The sequence below is a fragment of the Onychomys torridus genome, chromosome 18 (assembly GCF_903995425.1).
Source record: "Onychomys torridus chromosome 18, mOncTor1.1, whole genome shotgun sequence".
Classification (NCBI taxonomy): Eukaryota; Metazoa; Chordata; class Mammalia; order Rodentia; family Cricetidae; genus Onychomys; species Onychomys torridus.
In genome coordinates, this window is record NC_050460.1 from 16,598,962 (window position 1) to 16,617,327 (window position 18,366).

General features: G+C 40.8%; 1 protein-coding gene across 1 annotated transcript; it reads left to right on the forward strand.

Annotated features, from left to right (window-relative positions):
* LOC118569284 (glutathione S-transferase A6) lies at positions 1–7,963 on the forward strand. Its single transcript, XM_036166998.1, has 4 exons — positions 1–133; positions 2,830–2,971; positions 3,704–3,829; positions 7,752–7,963. Exons 1-4 carry the CDS (start codon positions 12–14, stop codon positions 7,878–7,880), a joined length of 519 nt encoding a protein of 172 aa, XP_036022891.1. The 5' UTR covers positions 1–11; the 3' UTR covers positions 7,881–7,963.
* Positions 7,964–18,366: the final 10,403 nt, after the last annotated feature.

The following is an 18,366-nucleotide window of genomic DNA, read 5'->3' on the forward strand; positions in this document are numbered from 1 at the left end:
ATGGAGTTTTGATGTTCCAGCAGGTGCCCATGGTGGAGGTGGATGGAATGAAGCTGGTACAGACCCGAGCCATTCTCAACTATTTTTCCAGCAAATACAACCTCTATGGGAAGGACATGAAAGAGAGAGCCCTGTACAGTATATTTCTATTTCAGTATCAATGGATATCATGAGAAGGATCTAAGTCTTTCATTGAATGATCAGATCTATGGCAGGGTGTCATGGCCACCAGTAGGCTTGCCTTGGTATTTATACTGGGTTGAAGTATAGCAGAGTCCTCTGGAGATGAGGGATGAGTAATGGTAGGGTGGATCCTGGTGACTGTAACAATAACCAGGGGTGTTCTCAGGCATATCACAGGGATAGAGGCTGGAGAGCTCTCATCAGCTTTGAGTTTGCGAGAACAGTGCAACCATATTCCAGGTGCTCAGGCTTTTCCACAGCTGGATGCTCAGAACATCTAGAGATGAAGGAGTGAAAATGCAAGGATTTCATCTGCCAGCTTTTAATTTCCAGGAACAATTATGGTCAGGTCCCGGAAATTAAGCTACCAGCTAATTACGTGGACTAGTCCAGTGTTCAAGGGTAATAGAGATGCTTAAGATCCTGGAGTCATCTGGCTCGTAGAACTACAGCAACTGGATTGAGTCGGTGCTACCAACCCTGGCAGCTTGCCTCCCAGCTGTGGTAGAACTGCTTCATTGACATTTAGCCAACCATGGTGGCGGGGACATGGTTCAGTCAGTAAAATCCCTCCTGTCCAAGCGTACACATTGAAGGTGTGACATCCAGCACCCACATAAAGGCACAGTGCCACAGTGTGCTTCAGTAACCCCAGTGCTGGGAGGCAGGAACCAGTGTAACCCACGTGTTTGCAGCAAGTCTAGTGGAAACACCTGAGCTCCAAGTTTATCTGAGAGCATGTCTCATGATGGTGGAAGCAATAGAGAAAAAATGCCTGGCATTGACCACTGGCCTCCACGTGCACATACATTCAAGGGTGTACACACACACACACACACACACACAAACACACACACCAGTTTATTTCAAAAGAAAGTAAAATCTGTTATGAAATGTTGGCAGTTCCTCTAACAGTTAAATACAATACTATAAATGGCCCATCACTTCCACAGTCTGGTCTATATCCAAGAAAAAGAAAGATATGCCCTCTTCTGTTCTTGTACAGGAAGGCTCATAGAAGCTTTCAAACTGTGGGAGAAATCAGCAAAATATGTAACTAGAAGCACTTGACATCGTTCTCTACATAACAGACCAAATTAAGATAAAAGCCAGCAGATGTGTCACTGGAAATATTTAGTTGGTGAACCTGAACACTGAAGTCCCACAAGACATTGCAAAGCTAATGCCGTCTGGCCAACCAACACATAGGATTCATGACCAGCAGAAAGTCTTGATTATAGAATCTACTCTTCAATAAAAGTGGTAGGTTCTTCTATCTTCACTATGAGTGTTCTGAGATGAGGCAGGAAGGACTGTAGAAGCCTGTAAATGCAATAATTGCTGGTGCCTTTGCATATCTTAGCAAAGATAAAAAGTCTCATCCTGAGAAGCTCAAAAGAACCCAGATAAGGTCACAAAACAGATTCCTGAGGCATATTACAACCAATTTGTCAGAAGGGAAAGAGGGTGGAAACAGACCCACAACAGGTCACCTGTGAAGGACGTCATTAGACTAACTGAAATAAAACCCAGTGAGTTCATCACCAGAGGATTGGTCCCACTGCACATGCTTATGGGGGGTCATAGACTAGAAGGCCAAGGATGGTGTTAATAACTTCCTCTAGGAAAGCAGAGGCGAGTACAAAAGGTAAAAGTAGAGCAGAGAGTATCATTTGCAGCCTATGTAGGAAATCATCCAAACACAACTGAACACAGACTGAAGGAAATATAAGAGTATGCAGCACAACCAGGACAAATGAACAGAACTACAAGGGCATGGCATGTCTACATCTTGGTCCCAGTCTTGAATGTGAATGGATTAAGTTTACCATTTAAAAGATATAGTATGTGAAGAACCCCTCCCCCCCAAAGAACAAAACTAGAAGGATTACAGCACCTGACCTCAAAATGTACCACACAGTGATGGCATCCAGACTAGTGTGGATAAATCCAGACACACAGTGCCATGGAGTGGAATTGAGAGCCCAGGAGCAAATGCCTGTGTATCAACTCAATTGCTCTGCAGCAGACACAAGCACCTAGACTGCAGTCATGGGTATCTACGTGCATAGGAATGAAACCAGACCTATATATGTTATATTATATATGTTAGACCTCTCTGTTATGCTTTTTTACAGAAAATAAAATGAATAAAAGCATATGTGCAAAACTGGAAACTAACATCACTGAGAGAACTTGTAACATTAAAAGGACATGGACTGAGGCAGCAAATTAAGCAGAAGCACCTGAGATATTACAGAGCTCTCAACAGTTTTTACTCCTGATACCCACACCCCATTTGTTCACAGAGCAAGCAAAAGCAGAAGAGGCATCCTATTTTCAGAATTGGGGGGAGATACCTGAGTTCTTCCAAATTCTCTCCTGGAAGTGACTCTGGACAAGTCACCAGTGCCCCCAGCTGTATTTGGCCACACGTACAACAAAGGTTTTGACCCACGCGTTCCTTTTAGATTTCTCCAAGGAACCAATGTTCATTGCAAAAGTCCTAGCTACTGTCTGACACAGAACAGGAGGAAGGGGCTGGAGGTGGGGGTGGTACCTGCTGATGCTCTGTCCTCTGAGGTTTCAAACTGAAAACTGTCAGGCCAGACACGTTCGACAGCTGTGTTTGTTTTAGTCTTTCAGGATTGATATGTATTCGGAAGGTTTAGCAGATTTGAATGAGATGTTTATTCTCTACCCATTTGACCCACCTGGGGTCAAAGAAGCAAACATCGCCCTGATGAAAGAGAAAGCAACCAATCATTACTTTCCTGCCTTTGAAAAGGTTTGCAGAAGCTGTTTGGACTTCAAGATCCATAATACGTGTGTGGGTGTGAAGCTGTGTACCTGTTATCCCAGCACTAGGGAGGCTGAGACAGGACTGAGGTGGGGCCACAGAATGGCATGCTTTAAAGGGGTGGCACATCAGGGCGCTATTAAAAAAGCATTTAGACCAGTGGTTCTCAACCTTCCTAATGCTTGGACCTTTTAATACATTTCCTCATTTTGTGGTGACCCCCAACCATAAAATTATTTCCATTGCTACTTCATGTTGCTACTGTTATGAATCATAATGTAAATATCTGATATGTGATCCACAGGTTGAGAGCCACTGGTTTAGAACTTGTCTCAGTACTAGAGTGTGGCTTAGCTATTTGCTACACCAAAAATGCCATGCACTGAGTTGTACAATCGTTTGTTAATTTGTAACAGTTCTGGAGACTGGAAAGGAGATCAAAGTGCTGGCAGAGGCAGTTATTGATGAAGGCTTAATTCCTGTCTCCTGGGTAGCTGGCTTCTAGAAGTGTCCTCACACAGCCAATGGGTTAAGGAACCCTCCGTGTCCTTTTGTAATGGCATTGGTACAATTTCAGGGTCTTCTACTCATTTACTAATTTGAACCCCAGAGCCCCAATCCACTAACAGAATGATGCTGAGAGTTAGGGCCTCAACAGGAAGAAGCAGGGGCCCCAGCCTGTCTGTGTGTGTTCAGGATGTGTTCCCTTGAATTCTCCAGGTGTTAAAGAGCCATGGACAAGACTACCTCGTTGGCAACAAGCTGAGCAAGGCTGATATTCACCTGGTTGAAATGATCTACAACATGGAAGAGCTGGATGCCAACATTATAGCCAACTTCCTCTGCTTCTGGTGAGCTCTCTGAATCAAATGTTTGGGTGTGGGCTGGTTTTATTTCATCTCCAGCCTTCTTCTGGCCTGCACACTTACCTCTAGGCCTCCTAAATGAACTTCTGGGCATTTGTTCTAAGGCTTTATGATAATCTTGTTCTGGAAGAAAACCAATTAGGTGCACCCAAGAAAGACCCAGCATCTCGGCCCCATCCCACCTCTTATACCATTGACATCTCTTTTCTTGCTCTCTGGGATGCTCAGAACCCTAGGTGAAACTTTGTCTTTGCAGAGTCCATTGGAGCTGACCCCGCTCCATCTGATCTCTTACCCTTAGCTTTTACCCCTACTGTCAAACATCGATTTCCCTCCTATATAGACAGTCACACACACATAACACACACACATACACACACACACACACACACACACACACACACACACACACACACACACACACACATACACAAACACATGCTTCCATCAAAAACTATCTTTTCTCAGTGTAAAAGTTGATTATGATTGACACTTGATTGGCTATAATATTTATATTCTCTTTTTCTTTCCAAAGAAATAAGTTCCATTAGGATCACCCCTACTGCACAGTCCATCCCCTCTCCTGCCTCTGACTAGATCCCTTCCTCTCCTGAAATGGTTCCACTTTTTGTTTTCATTAATATATATTCCAATACTCTGATTTGTTCTCTCCTTCTTTTTAAACCTCCCCCCCATAAAGCTTTTTCTATATTCATGCCACACATATATAATACACTTACATATTACACGTTTAAATCTAGCTTGTGCATGTGAGTGAAACATATTCTTTTGTCTTCTTCAGTCTAGTTTATTTGCTTAACATAATGATTTCCAGTTCTGTTCATTTTCCTACAAATGTCATAAGGGTGAGTACAATTCCACTGTGTTCCTGCAACACATTGTTATATTACAGTGATTGATTTGTATATATTGAACCAACTTTGCATCCCCAGAAACAGTATATGATCTTAGTGTGTCCTTAAATTAGATTTTTAATTGACATTTAAAAAATACAATTATAGAATATTTCTTTCTTCCACTAAGACTTTCCTAGAGGACATAACTAACCTTGTTACCTCCCCCAACCCCACACTCCACACAAAGAGTTAGTGTACTTGAATGCTGTGAAGTAGATAAGAACAATTTTAAGGATTGGAACCTTGAGTGGCAAAGAACACTTTTTTATTTAAATTATAAAAATGTTCAAGTATAAAAGGAAGGAAGGAAAGAAGGACAATCAAATGGATAATGGGGGTTTCAGATTGAAAAGGTCATTCACATCTCGTGTCATACATTTGATCTTAGTTAAACTAACAAAATAGAAACAGGATTACTATCATACAAAATATTCACCACAGCATGCTATATGCACCCATTCCAATCCTCTGTTCACACCCTTAAAACTCTTCCAACTCAATTACTGTTGGGCCTGCCAGTGATAATATAGATATTCAGTATATAGACATAGAGCATAAAGATATTCTCTTTAATCCAGTCTTTGTTATGCCTGTACATTGGCTCAGTAGACAAACAGCTGTGATCTTGTCAGACCATCAATAAAACCAAACAATTGACTGATACCATATGTGTGGATGGACTGCTAGGATTCAGTCCCTTCAGATGTTCTTCATACATTCAACAAACAACTCCAGTGTACTCATTCACAGACTCATAGTCAATGTAAGTCATGGCATTTGGTCTCTTGGTAGGATGGACCAGCAGAAGGATGTGAGACATAATCACACAAACAATGCTTTGTTGAAGCCGCTATCATCTTATTGACATTTTCTATGTCTGTGTTTATTAAGAAATTGTACTATAGGGCTTGTGGATAGTTTATTCATTCATTTGCTTGTTTGGTTTTTGGTGTTGTCCTTAATATGGTCTTGATATAAGTGTAGAAGTCTAAAGGAGAATATTCCCCATAGGCTCAGATATCTAAACAAGTGGTTCTTAGTTGGTGACACTATTTGGGGAGGTTTAAGAGGTGTGGCCTTGCTGGAGGAAGTATGTCACTGGGAAGTGGCCTTTGAGCATTTATAGTCCCACTTTACATCCAATTCCCTCTCTCTGCTTCATTCTTGGGGTGGAAGATGAGAGCTCTCAGCTTCCCGCTTCTACCACCATGCCTGCCGCCTGGTGTGTGCCTCCCTCCATGATAGACTCTTTCCCTCTATAAGTTGTTTTGATCATGGTGTTTTATCATAGCAACAGAAGAGTGCCCACTACAGAAGTGTAATAGTGACTGGATATATAGAATCAGTATTGTAATGTTTCTTGCCTTCTGTTTCTTGAATCATTTTGAAAAGCATTAGTGTTGGGTCATCTTTAAAGATTTGGTAGATTTCAGCAGTGGCCTTCCTACATTCCTGGGATTGCTTTGTTGAGAGATTCTGAATTATCTTTGCTTTTTGTGGATTAAATGTTTTATATTTTCTGATTTGATTTTGGCACAGAGTGTGTCTAGTTATTTATCTATTATTTCCTATATTTTCCAAATCTTTAGAATATATTTTCAAAATATTCCTAATGATCTTCACAACTTCATTAGAACCCATTAATTATCCCTGTTTTCATATCTAATGCTGTTGATATGGGTCTTTTCTTTTTCTTTTTGTTAGCTTTCAGAAGTTTTCAATTGTGTTTGTGTGTTGTTGTTGTTTTTTTTTTTGCAATCGACTCTCTACTTGATAAAGTCTATGTATTGCATATTTATTTTGTTGTTCTTAGATGGGATTTCAAAATACCTCAGACTAGCTCAAACTCACTATGAAGCTAGGGATAAGCTTCAGACCCTCCTACCACCCCCTTCCAAGTGCTGGGACTGCAGGTTTATGCTGGTGTACTTCATATATTGAGTGTTGGGGATTGAACCCCAAGTTTTGTTCGTGCTAAACAAGCAATGCCAACTAACCTAAATCCCCAGCCTATGTATTTATTATTCTCTTAATTTGTATTTCATTGATTTATCTTCAGATATTTCTTGGCTACTACTGCTTTGAGTATGGCTTGCTCTTGTTTTTTCTAAAACTATGAGGTGTATCATTAGGTTATTTCTTTGAGAGCTCTCTGACTTGTTAATTAATGTAAGCACTGGCAGCGGTAACTTTCCTCTGAAAGCTGCCTTGGCTGTACCACAAAGGTTCTATTAAATTGTGCTTTCATTTGCCTTTGATCCTAAATATGTAGCAGTTTCCTCCCTGTTATCTTTGATGACATTCTTCATTCAAGATTGTATCCTTCATGGGGCTGGAGAGATGACTCAGTGGTTAAGAGCACTGGTTGCTCTTCCAGAGGTCCTGAGTTCAATTCCCATCAACCACATGGTGGCTCACAACCATCTCTAGGAGTATCTGAGGCCCTCTTCTGGCATAAAATTATACATTCAGATAGAGCACTCATACATAAAATAAATCATAAATCTTTTTTAAAAATCTCAAAAATGATTGTATCATTCAGTCCCCAAATATTTGTTTAATTTCTTCAATTTATCCTGTGAAATTACCATATCATATGATACAATAAGCTATTTTTGTTTTTTTTAAATTGTGACTATTTATTCAGTGTTTCCTATCCTCAGGTCCAGCTTGGCTCTTCCATACTCCTCTGAGTTCATATATGACAGGCCAGTTTTCCACCAGAGTCATGAACCTACGAGGGTAAGGAAGAAGTTAAAGGAGATTATAACTCAGTAAAGTCTTAACAAATCTTCATGCAGAGTGCTACCAGGCTGTTTTCTGCATCCTCATATTTTTCCTCTTGTCATTGTCTCTCTGTAACTGTCACACTCAAGCTGCTAGAGGAACTCAGATTTCCTAGGCTGTGCTACAAGCTGCCTTTGTCTTTGGGATCCTCCCAAAGGCTGTGGATTTTCTTTCTTTTTTTATTTTCTTTTTTTTTAACTGCAGGCTCTGAAAACCCGAATCAGTGACATGCCCACCATAAAGAAGTTTCTGCAGCCTGGCAGCCAGAGGCAGCTTCCTGTTGATGAGAAAAGCATACAGAAGACAAGGAAGATTTTCAAGTTTTAAGGAAATGACATGGACCCAGCACTACACCTCCATGTTGATCCTGAGAACTGTAAGACAGTGAGCTTTCTCACTTATGCTATCAATGAATGAACGGGCTCCCATGGCATAGTTTAGTGTAAACTCTTTTATTAGGATATGCTGTGGGATTGGTTTTCTAATTTCCTGTCTTAACTCTTTCCTGTAATAAAAAGTTTAATAAACAGTGAAGATTGGGGCTGGAGAGATGGCTCAGAGGTTAAGAGCACTGCTTGCTATTCCAAAGGTCCTGAGTTCAATTTCCAGCAACATGGTGGCTCGCAACCATCTGTAATGAGATCTGGTGTCCTCTTGTGGCCCACAGGGATACATGTGCACTGTATACATAATAAATAAATAATTTTTTTTAAAAAAAGTGAAGATTGTGTGTGTTTTTTATAGTCCTAGCATCTTTTATCTCATCTATCAGAGTCAAGTTTAGAAATTTCACTTGATATTGTTTCTTTATGTGTACCTGGTACTCAGAGGTCAGAAAAGGGTGTCGGTATAAGATCCCCTGTAGAGTTACAGTCCTGGGAACTGAACTCGGGTCCTCTGTAAGAGCAGCAAGTGCCCTTAACTGTTGAGCCATTTCCCCATCCCTAATGGTTAGTTTTAATTATTAAGTCAACACAATCTAGGTTCTCCTGGAAGGCAGTCTTAAGAGACTGTCTAAATCAGGTTGGCCAATGGGCATGTCTGTGTAGATTTGTCTTGCCTATGTTAACTGTTGTGGAAAGACCCAGACCACTGTGGTGGCACCATGCTCTGGGTTTAGGTTCTGGAGTGTATTTAATAGTGGAGAGGATGAGGTGAGTAGTACACAGAGGAGGAGTCCTCCTCTCTGCTCTTGACTGTGGACATGACCAGCTGCCTCAGGCCCCTGTGTGACTTCCTCACAGTGATGGAGTATAACCTAGAATTGTGAGCTGTGAACAGACAGCTTCTCTCTTAAAGTTGCTTCTGTCTGGGTATTTTATCACACAACAGTCCACAGAACTAAGATATGATCTTATAATGGAATATTTTACAACAGGATATCAGCTTTCTATATGCTGTTATTCTCCCCTTGCTGGGTTCACACATCTGATTCATAAAAATGTAACAGGAGATTTCTTCAAAAATCCATTCCCCTATAGTTTGGCCAAGACAACCTACCTGAGATTTTGAAAAGGAATATTTAAACCCATTGTTTTATGGAAATACCTTCTAATGTATGTAAATTTGTGACCCCCTGAAATCTGTGGGAGTGGCTTTTCCCTGACTGGGATCCAGGTTCTAATGAAGCAATCAGAACATCCTAGTGAACTGTGGATCCAAAGAGGACAGCCTTTCACAAGCTCAGCTCAGTTCTCTCAGCTTTCCCCACCACTTCCCAACATCCCTAAGTTATACGGAAACTGACTGCTTTGTAAGATGATTAAAAACATCTAATTCATTTTGAGTATAAATGGAGGTACCATGCACAGGTGAATTATGTAGATCCCAGAAGCCATAGATTATTAAAATTCCCAATGCCCAGAGGTAGAATTTCTCCCTAGGAGTTTCTGGTCAGGGAGGCCTCTTAGGCCCCCAAAGGAACAAACCCTGTTACCACTGCTCTTGGTTGCCTATTAGAACTAGATGTTAAGATACCATTTCTGTAGACACCTCATGTTTTGTCTGTGGGCATAGGAAATCAAGGTGGAAGAGAGCTGGAAGCTTCCTCCTTTCTGGCTAGCTATATAGTACTGTCAAGTGCTGCATAGACTGAGGTATGGCAGGAGGAATCAAAGGGTTTTACCCCACTGTGGACCCTGCATGCTAAATAACCAATGTGATGTGTCAGGCAAGAATGTGCCCACTCTTCAATAGTGGTATGACTGTTATACTATAGGTAACCAACAGCATTCTGATTGTGTTCGAGGCCCACTCTAAAGGAGAGAATTCATGTGCAACCTGGTCATAAGCACATGGCTGTGGAGAGTAGGTCCTAGTGACAGAAGCTGCTACTGTTCTGTGAAATGCCTTAGGTTAGTGCTGCTCTCAGATGTGGCAGGAGAAGCTTCCTTGTGCAACACACTTCAATCGTTGTGGAGACTCAATTTATTTCAAACTTCTATGCCTTAGTGTTTCTATGTCCCCTGACTGGGATGGGCCGAGTTTTTATTGATTCTGTGTAAACTGAAAGTGGTGTCTGATAAGTTGGATTTATAGATCTAATATCACCTATTATGAAATGTTTCTATGTAGTCACTCACTAGAAGAAAGCTACACGTCTGTGTGACCTCTTATGCATTCTGCACTACTATTCTCAGTTTTGTTTGTTTGTTAGTTTGTTTTGGAGCTGAGGATCGAACCCAGGACCTTGTGCTTGCTAGGCAAGCACTCTACCACTGAGCTAAATCCCCAACCCCATATTATCACTTTTAACATATCAGTGATTCTGTAATACAGCTGTATGCAACATACTTCACTTAACTTGGAAATTGCCCTCAGACCTCACAACTCACTAAGAAGAACAACAACAACAACAAAAAGAGTATAAAAACAGGTCTAACACTGAGCTCAGGTCTTGGGGCAGTAGAGAACTCTCATTTGCTGAGATCATAATAGGTATTATGTCTATTATCTCTAAAGTGTTTCAGAAAACAAATATTTCTCTTTGTTTGGAAGAAATGGTATATAGATCTTAATTTCATCAACTTTTCCAAGTTTACACAGCTCCTCATGCTAAGAGATGGGATTTATCTATAAATTTCCCTTCACTCTGGTAAGAAACAAGGCACCTTCAAAAACAGAACTCTTCTAACTTCTAGGTAGAATTGACATAGGTCTCATGTATTTCTAAACAAGCCCATTATCTTACACAGATAGATGCATGCCCTCAACCAGGTTTTTGGGTTGTCAAAATAACCCAAGCTGAAGTTTACTAATGTTCTACTCTCATAAAAAAAAAAAAAAATCCCTGAAATGCTTCTCCAAGGACAGAGACCCCGATGTACAGGGTGTGGTACTGCACACCTTTAATCTCAGCATTAAGAGGTAGAGGTAAGTGAATGTCTATAAGTTCAAGATCAGCCTGGCCTGTATAATGATTTCTGAGCCAGCCAGGGCTACATAGGGAGATCCTGTCTCAAGAAGATTAAATTTAAAACAGCAATATTAAAAAGGAGCACATGATAAAGACAAATGGAATATTCCCCTGTTCCTTTTTCTTCCAACTGTACTTGGCCCACACACTCAGACTGGGAACATCTGCAGCAGGTTTTTAGAGGACGAGGGGCTCCATGGAGGAGTGGAGAACCTGACCTGAAACCAGGGCCCAAGCAGGTACCTGACAACCAGTGTGTATATGGGTGAGTAGATTCCATCTGAGACTTGAACGCTTCTCACTAAACAGAACACAAGTGCCTGTTCTTAGGGAAATTATGGAGAGGACATCCACTCTGAGTACTGAGTATTTGTGAGGAACATGGATGAGACCCCTGTCAGTTGATCTCCCTTGGTCTCATTTTCTATTGATCCAGGAAACTATATGATCACCTTTCCCTGAGTCATAGGCCAGGCTCTGGATCCTCATATTGATAAGTAGGAGGAAGTGGTTTCTAATGAAGAGCATTGGATAAAAATATGGTGGAAGGGAAATTCCTTTCCTTTGTAACGTGGCCTTCAGCCACTAACAACAGAAAGCTGGTGATGTCTGAGCTTTAGTCCCTAATACTTCACACACCTCACTGGTTAGTGTCAGCTTCACCCTCTCTTGCCTTCTGCTGGACTTTGCTGTTCCATTTCTCTGGCCAGAAAAAAAAAAAAAAAAAAAAAACAGTGTAGAGCCTCCAGTACAGTGTACTGAATATCCAGTCACAAGACAAACAAGCAAAGTATACTTCTAAATGTCTTCTGAAAAACCACTAAACTTTGAATCACACATTTAAAAGTACAGATACTTAAAACATGGTCACACATCTTTCTTCTTAGAAACTCCCCCTGGTTATGTAGAAAGATATTTCTTTAAAAACTGCACTTGAAACATGATCTCACAGCACTTGCAGTTGCTTGCACTGGGCTGGCACCCAGTTGGGACTATCAACAGCTAACCTCACATTTGGGAAGGGACTCATGGACTGAACTATTAGCAACAGATGGATTCTGGAGGAGGGACTGTATTTGTCTTCAGTTGTATGTGAAACTCATAATGGTGAGCACACCAGGTTCCAATGGACAACTCCAAACCAATATCCACACTGATGGTCCCGGTTAAAGTCAGTGGGTCACAAAACAAAACAAAAAGGCATCAGGGTGGAAATGGACTTGTGGGAGGAAGAGATGGAGATTGGGAGGAGAGGACAGGAAGAGGATGAGGATGGAAGGTCCAGAGCAGACAGAATGCATCTACACATGTATACAATTTTCAAAAAATGAATCAAATGAATAAAAAGATAAATTGGACAATCATAAAAAATTAGGACTCCACACAAGAGAATTTCAGGATGTTCTCTAGGCATGGTTTGTACTTTGGGGCATTATGTAACAGTCTGGGGAACTGTGTAACCATCTGTAGCTGAGTCCAGGCCTTGAGAATACTGCTTCCAATGAGTCCTTATGTTTCTATTCAAGGCACAAGTGTCATTGTAGCCATTGAATTTCATTGTCTGGGTCTTTGCTCTGTCCCCTTTTCCACATTGCTAAGACAGAACAACATATATTAGATGTTGACTGAACTTAGTCAACACGTTCCTATCCTTACAAATTCCACACAACAGGTCCGTATGTACATATTCACTTGTATAACAGAAAAAAACTAAAGTACAGTTGTTGTTGTTTTAATCTGGAAAAACTAGTTTTGTAGGGGCTTGAGAGATGGCTATGTAGTTTGCTCAATGACTGCCCTTCCAGAGGACCCAGAACCCCCATGTGGCCACAAAGATCTGTATCTCCAGTGATGCAGGATCCAGTACCCTCTTCTGGTCTCCTTGCTTACCAGGTACACAAAAGGCACACAGACATACATACAGGATACTCAAACACAAAGAATAAAAACATTCTAAAACTAATTTTGTAGATCTTTCTACCTTTGGTTGTAGTGTATAACAGACACAAGTCTGAAGCAAAAAGATGAGAATACTCTGGCCCCCAGCATAGGTGGTGTGTGTTGTAGACAGAGAAAAGAAGCCACACACAGAAAGTAGGGGACTAGAGAGGACCTCCTATCACAAGATTTGTGTGTTTGGCTTGAGGATAGGTGGCTGGAGACCGTGTTCAAGGGTACTTTGCAATCTCATCATATATCAAGTTTGACTTCTGCTTCCTAAATATGGAGAAGTCTTTCAGCCAAACAAATCAACTGAATGCACATGACACCTCACCTGTGGAGAGTATGCACACTCACTATGAACGAAGAACATAGGTGAGACCCCTGCCTTCAGTCTCTCTTGGTCTCATTGTCTATTGACTCAGAAAACCATGTGCTCAACCTTGCCATAGTCCAGTGGTTCTCAAACTTCCTAATGCTGTGACTTTTAATACAGTTCTTCATGTTGTGGTGACTTCCCAACCATACAATTACTTCCTTTGTTACTTCATAAATGTAATTTTCTGCTGTTATGAATTATAATGTAAATATCTGATACACAGCATATCTGCTATGTGAACTCTGAATATTTGATAAGCAATCTCAAAGGGGTCATGACCCACAGGTTGAGAAATACTGCCCTAATCATTACATGCATTTCAACTCCTCTCCTTTTCTAGTTTGAATTGCTAATGCAGCCCACGTATTAGGCCAGTCATTACCTTCACTGATTCTTCTGGGGTAAAATGAAGGCAAATTCACTAATTTGAGCAGCGTGTGACTGATGCTTAGCCAGTGTTATCCCCATCCCATTCATCTGCCCTGCTGTTAAGTGTAAGTGAATGCAGGAACACCCCCTTTCCTAAATCCCAAAGCAAAGTACACCCTCCAGGGACATAACACAGATTTCCTGTAGGAGCAGGAAATTAGAAACTAGGTAAAGTCTGAGGTCTGCTTTGACTCAGATGTGGCTTAACAGCCAAAGAGAGAAGAGTGACTGCTTCCTCCTCATCCTTGCCACTGGTGAAAGCCTCTTACTGCAGGATCCCCTCAAATGTTCTCACTGCAGGGTCCCCTCAAAGGTTCCCAGGGTCTTGTGTAGGGTCCGAGAGCCCCCAGCCCCTACCCGGGGTTCCAGAAGAGAAATGCTTCCCAAGATTAGGGAAATATAAGATTTCTATAATAATTTCTCACATACACACACACACACACACACACACACACACACACACACACAGAGAGAGAGAGAGAGAGAGAGAGAGAGAGAGAGAGAGAGAGGCAAATGCTCTTCATTCTGTCTCTTCATTATTTTTGCATTACAAATTCCCAAGCATATATATATATATATATTCACTAGCAACTTGTTAGTAATTAAAAAAACTACAGCTACAAGGCAAAGTCTCAGGGACAAGCATTTTTTGTAGATATGGTAAGAGTCACACCAGGCAAAAGCTTGGTCAACTTAACTGATGGCTAGTCACAGCTGCAGTCGTAAAAATTTCTGGCTTATCTCTTAAAGGGATAGCTACAAGGGTTACAGGGACAAAACTAAACCAATGAGAGATCTAAGAAAGAGGCAAAGAATGTGTGTGCTATATAATTTCTTAAGTGTGATTAATAATACCCGGATGTGGTTAATCAGTTAACGGCCTTTTCCTGTTAATCACCTGAATCTCAGGACCTAAAAGTAGTTAGTCTACTGAACCTAAAATCCTGCATTAAAAACTGGTGTGTCTGTCAGATTGAGATGTAATCATGAGATTACACGTACATATTACATGAAAATGCATGGTGTTGGGGAGATATCATAGCAGTTATTGCACAAGTGGAATTACAGATGAAAGGGACAGTTTTCAGAGTCAGTGATCTATAAGCCTTGCTGTCGGGGTTTCCCATCAGAGAATGATTCCTCTGGTGGGTTGGCATCTGAATTATCAATTGCTCTAAGCTGTAATTGCGTCCTGGCCCACAATACCTCATGACAATCGCTCCTGACAGTCTTGTGTGTCCCAAATCTGCCCTTATTTTACTCCTGCACCCTGCGTGTGAATTTGCACGTCCATAACTGAGCATGTGTAAGGGTAGTCCTGCACATGGGAACAGTTCAACCAATGATGAGCCTCATAATTGGTAGTGGTACTGTATGATTAAGGTGGAGATGAAAGTTTTCTATACAGCTAATACAACGTAGCCATTGTAATAAAAATACAGCCCCTTGGGCCAGAGTGAGTGTTTTACTACTTGTATGCCTGAGTGCTACATCTATGTCTGCTACCCACAGAGGCCAGAAGAGGGTATCAGAACCCCTGGAATTGGAGTTACAGACAGTCATGAGTTGCCATGTGGGTGTTGGGCACTGAACTTGAATCCATCTGCTGGGAGAGCAACAAATGCTCTTAACTGCTGAGTCATTTGCAGTCCCCCAAATGCTTTTTAAAAGATTTATTTTTTTTTAATTATGTGCAATCATATATATGATTGTATCTCTGTATATGGGGAATGTATATATGAGTGCAGGAGCCTGCAAGGGATCCAAGCTGTCAGATGCTCCTGGAGCTGGAGTTGTAGCTGGTTGCAAGCTGCCCCACATAGGTGCTGGGAACAAAACTCAGGCCCTCTGTAGGAGCAAAATGTGCTCTTAACTGCTGAACTGTCTCTGCAGCCCCAATTTCTAACATTTGATAGACAGTAAGCAACTGGATTTGGTTTATGTATTTGCTATAATATACTGTCCATTATTTATTAAAGCATAATTCTTGTATTTAAAAAGGGCTTATTGTGGTGGGTTTGCCAGCCAGTGCCTCACACATCTTCAGTTAACTACATCTCCATTTTACATATCAAGAGGCACTGCACAATATCTGACCTCCTCCATCTAGGTTTCAGAAGCATACTCTGTGATGTTCACATGATGGAGAAAAGGCATATTTCTCAGCAACTGTCCTGATCTTTAGTGATGCATGCCAATGGTTCATAGACCATGAGAAACACCAGAACTCATCAGCTAGCATAGGAGTGGGATTACTATGAGTTAAAGGAAGTATTGCTTCTTCAGTTCTTTCCTGTCACACTCATGCCCATGCATTCATTATTTCCATATCTTTGACCTGAGAACCGGCCGAAGACAATCATATGAATCTCAGAGCGGCTCCCAATAGATTCCCACCAGGATGGCATTTCAGAAATTCCTCTCAACCTTCCAGAAAGAAGCCGCACAGTGCTTCAGGAGAGTTGATACCTCTTAACCATCCCTTGTGACATGCATTTATGCTGTCATGGTTTTGTTCACTGATACGTGTATTTTGTGTGTACAAGCAAATGGAGAGACTGTTGCTATGACAGGCAGAAAGAAATGCATCTGGTCACTCTTGACTGTACCTATGCCAGAGATAGAATCTGATTGGGACAGCTTAACTTAGTCCTAAATGTGACCCTACCTAATACTTATATCAATGGGAAGGCAATTTTGCTGCAAGATATTTCTAAAAAATTTCATTTTTGCAGATATATATAATATACTTTACCTGATGACTGATCAATACATATCAAAGAATATATACATTAAAACTACAAGAGGAGACTTATCAGAACTCGAGATTCTTATTAAAATGTGATTTAAATGAAGCATTAAACAATTTATGAATATTTTTCTGGAATTACAACTATAATTAATGAATACATATTTAATGACATTACCCAATTATTACTGTTTGGGGGCTGTGTACTCAGTTCAGTGGTAGAGCATTTGGTTCGCATATATGGGTTCCATTTCATGGTCTGTTAAAGAAGGAAATGAAAGAATCATTCTACCTACTGAGGTGTGAGAATCAACTCTGGTTGTTTATAAAATCACCACAATGTTTTAGAGACATTGTTGCAATTAAAAACAGCATATATGTGGTACGTATTATTTGGGCATAGGAAAAAAATGACACAATGATACATGTTGCAACAGTGGAGGAATCTTGAGAAGAATATGCTAAGTGGAAGAAGTCAGAGCAGTCATGCATTGTATTCTGTTTACATGAAATGCCAGAGTAGAGAACCTCTGGAGACTGTTGGGAAGAGAATGTAATGACTGAACTTGAAAATGTCAAGAAAACTGTTCTGGACCTGGATAGAAGGGACGGTATATCCACACATCGAATGTGCTAAATACCGCCCAGTCAGTATGACTTAAAAATGTGTAATGTTTGATGAACTTTACCTTATTTAAAAAAAAAAAAACTCCCAGAAAGAAAATGTTAAGGCTTAAAATATGCCTCAGCAATAAATAAGAAGTTTTACATAAAGGAAAAAAAGAGGCTAATGTATATGTGATATATACATATTTATGCAGAAGAACTCCCTTTAGTTGCTACAATGGAGTATGGATGAGAACACAGATGGCTTTTCTGATCTCACACATTCATCCAGGTGGGACTTTGTCTTGCTGTCCATATCCATCCCCTCTCCATCTCTCAGTCCATACTCTTACTGGGAGCTACACTGTTGGTGTCTACATAGAACTCCATTAACCCTCCCAACCCCATCTCCCTGCCAGTTTTTTCTTTCTGTGTTAGAACTGGCCATGGTGGCTGCAGTTAGATCTTAACATTTCTATCATCACTTCCATCCAGGTGTTCTGTGTTTTCACTGTATCTATTTAGAGATCACTGTGAATTAGAATCTGAAACATTGTCATTCCTAGCACTGTACAAACCCATAAATGTCCAACACCAAAGCAAGAATTACTGGAAATGAATGTCTTAAAAGTGTCTTTGTGGGTGCTGGAGAGATGCTTCAGTGTCAGAGCCCTGGCTGCTCTTCCATGGACCTGAGTTGGATTCCCAGCACCCACATTACAGTTCACAACAATCCAAACTCCAGTCCAGGGAGATCTGATGACATCTTCTCACCAATGTGGGTGCCAAGGATGCAGGAGGTGCACAGATATACCTGCAGACAAAATGTCCATTCCCATGAAATGAACTGAAGAAAAACGTCTGTGGGAAACACCACTGAGCTGTTTTCTTCACCAGCTCACCATGTTTACATCTGTTTCTGCTCCTATGGAGGCACCTGCCACTAGATTAAAGGTTTTATGTGGATTTTCAAGATGGCTTCATCTCGAGTTCCACAGATTAAGTACATCTGTAAAGAACATTTTCCAAATTCAATTCATATTTATCAGATCCTGGGATTTAGACATGGGCCTATCTTTTGAGGGAGACATATTACAAACTTAACTTAATCTACAGTATAGTGGACAAAACATGACAATTGCTGAATGAGAATGATGGATAATTTGTGGTTGGGTATACTATTTCACTTTCTGTTAGAAATTATTGTAAACATTCTAAATTAATTGAATGAGTTAGTACTATGGTCCCATTTATAGGGACTTGACACACACAAAAGCCCACGAGAGAAGCACAT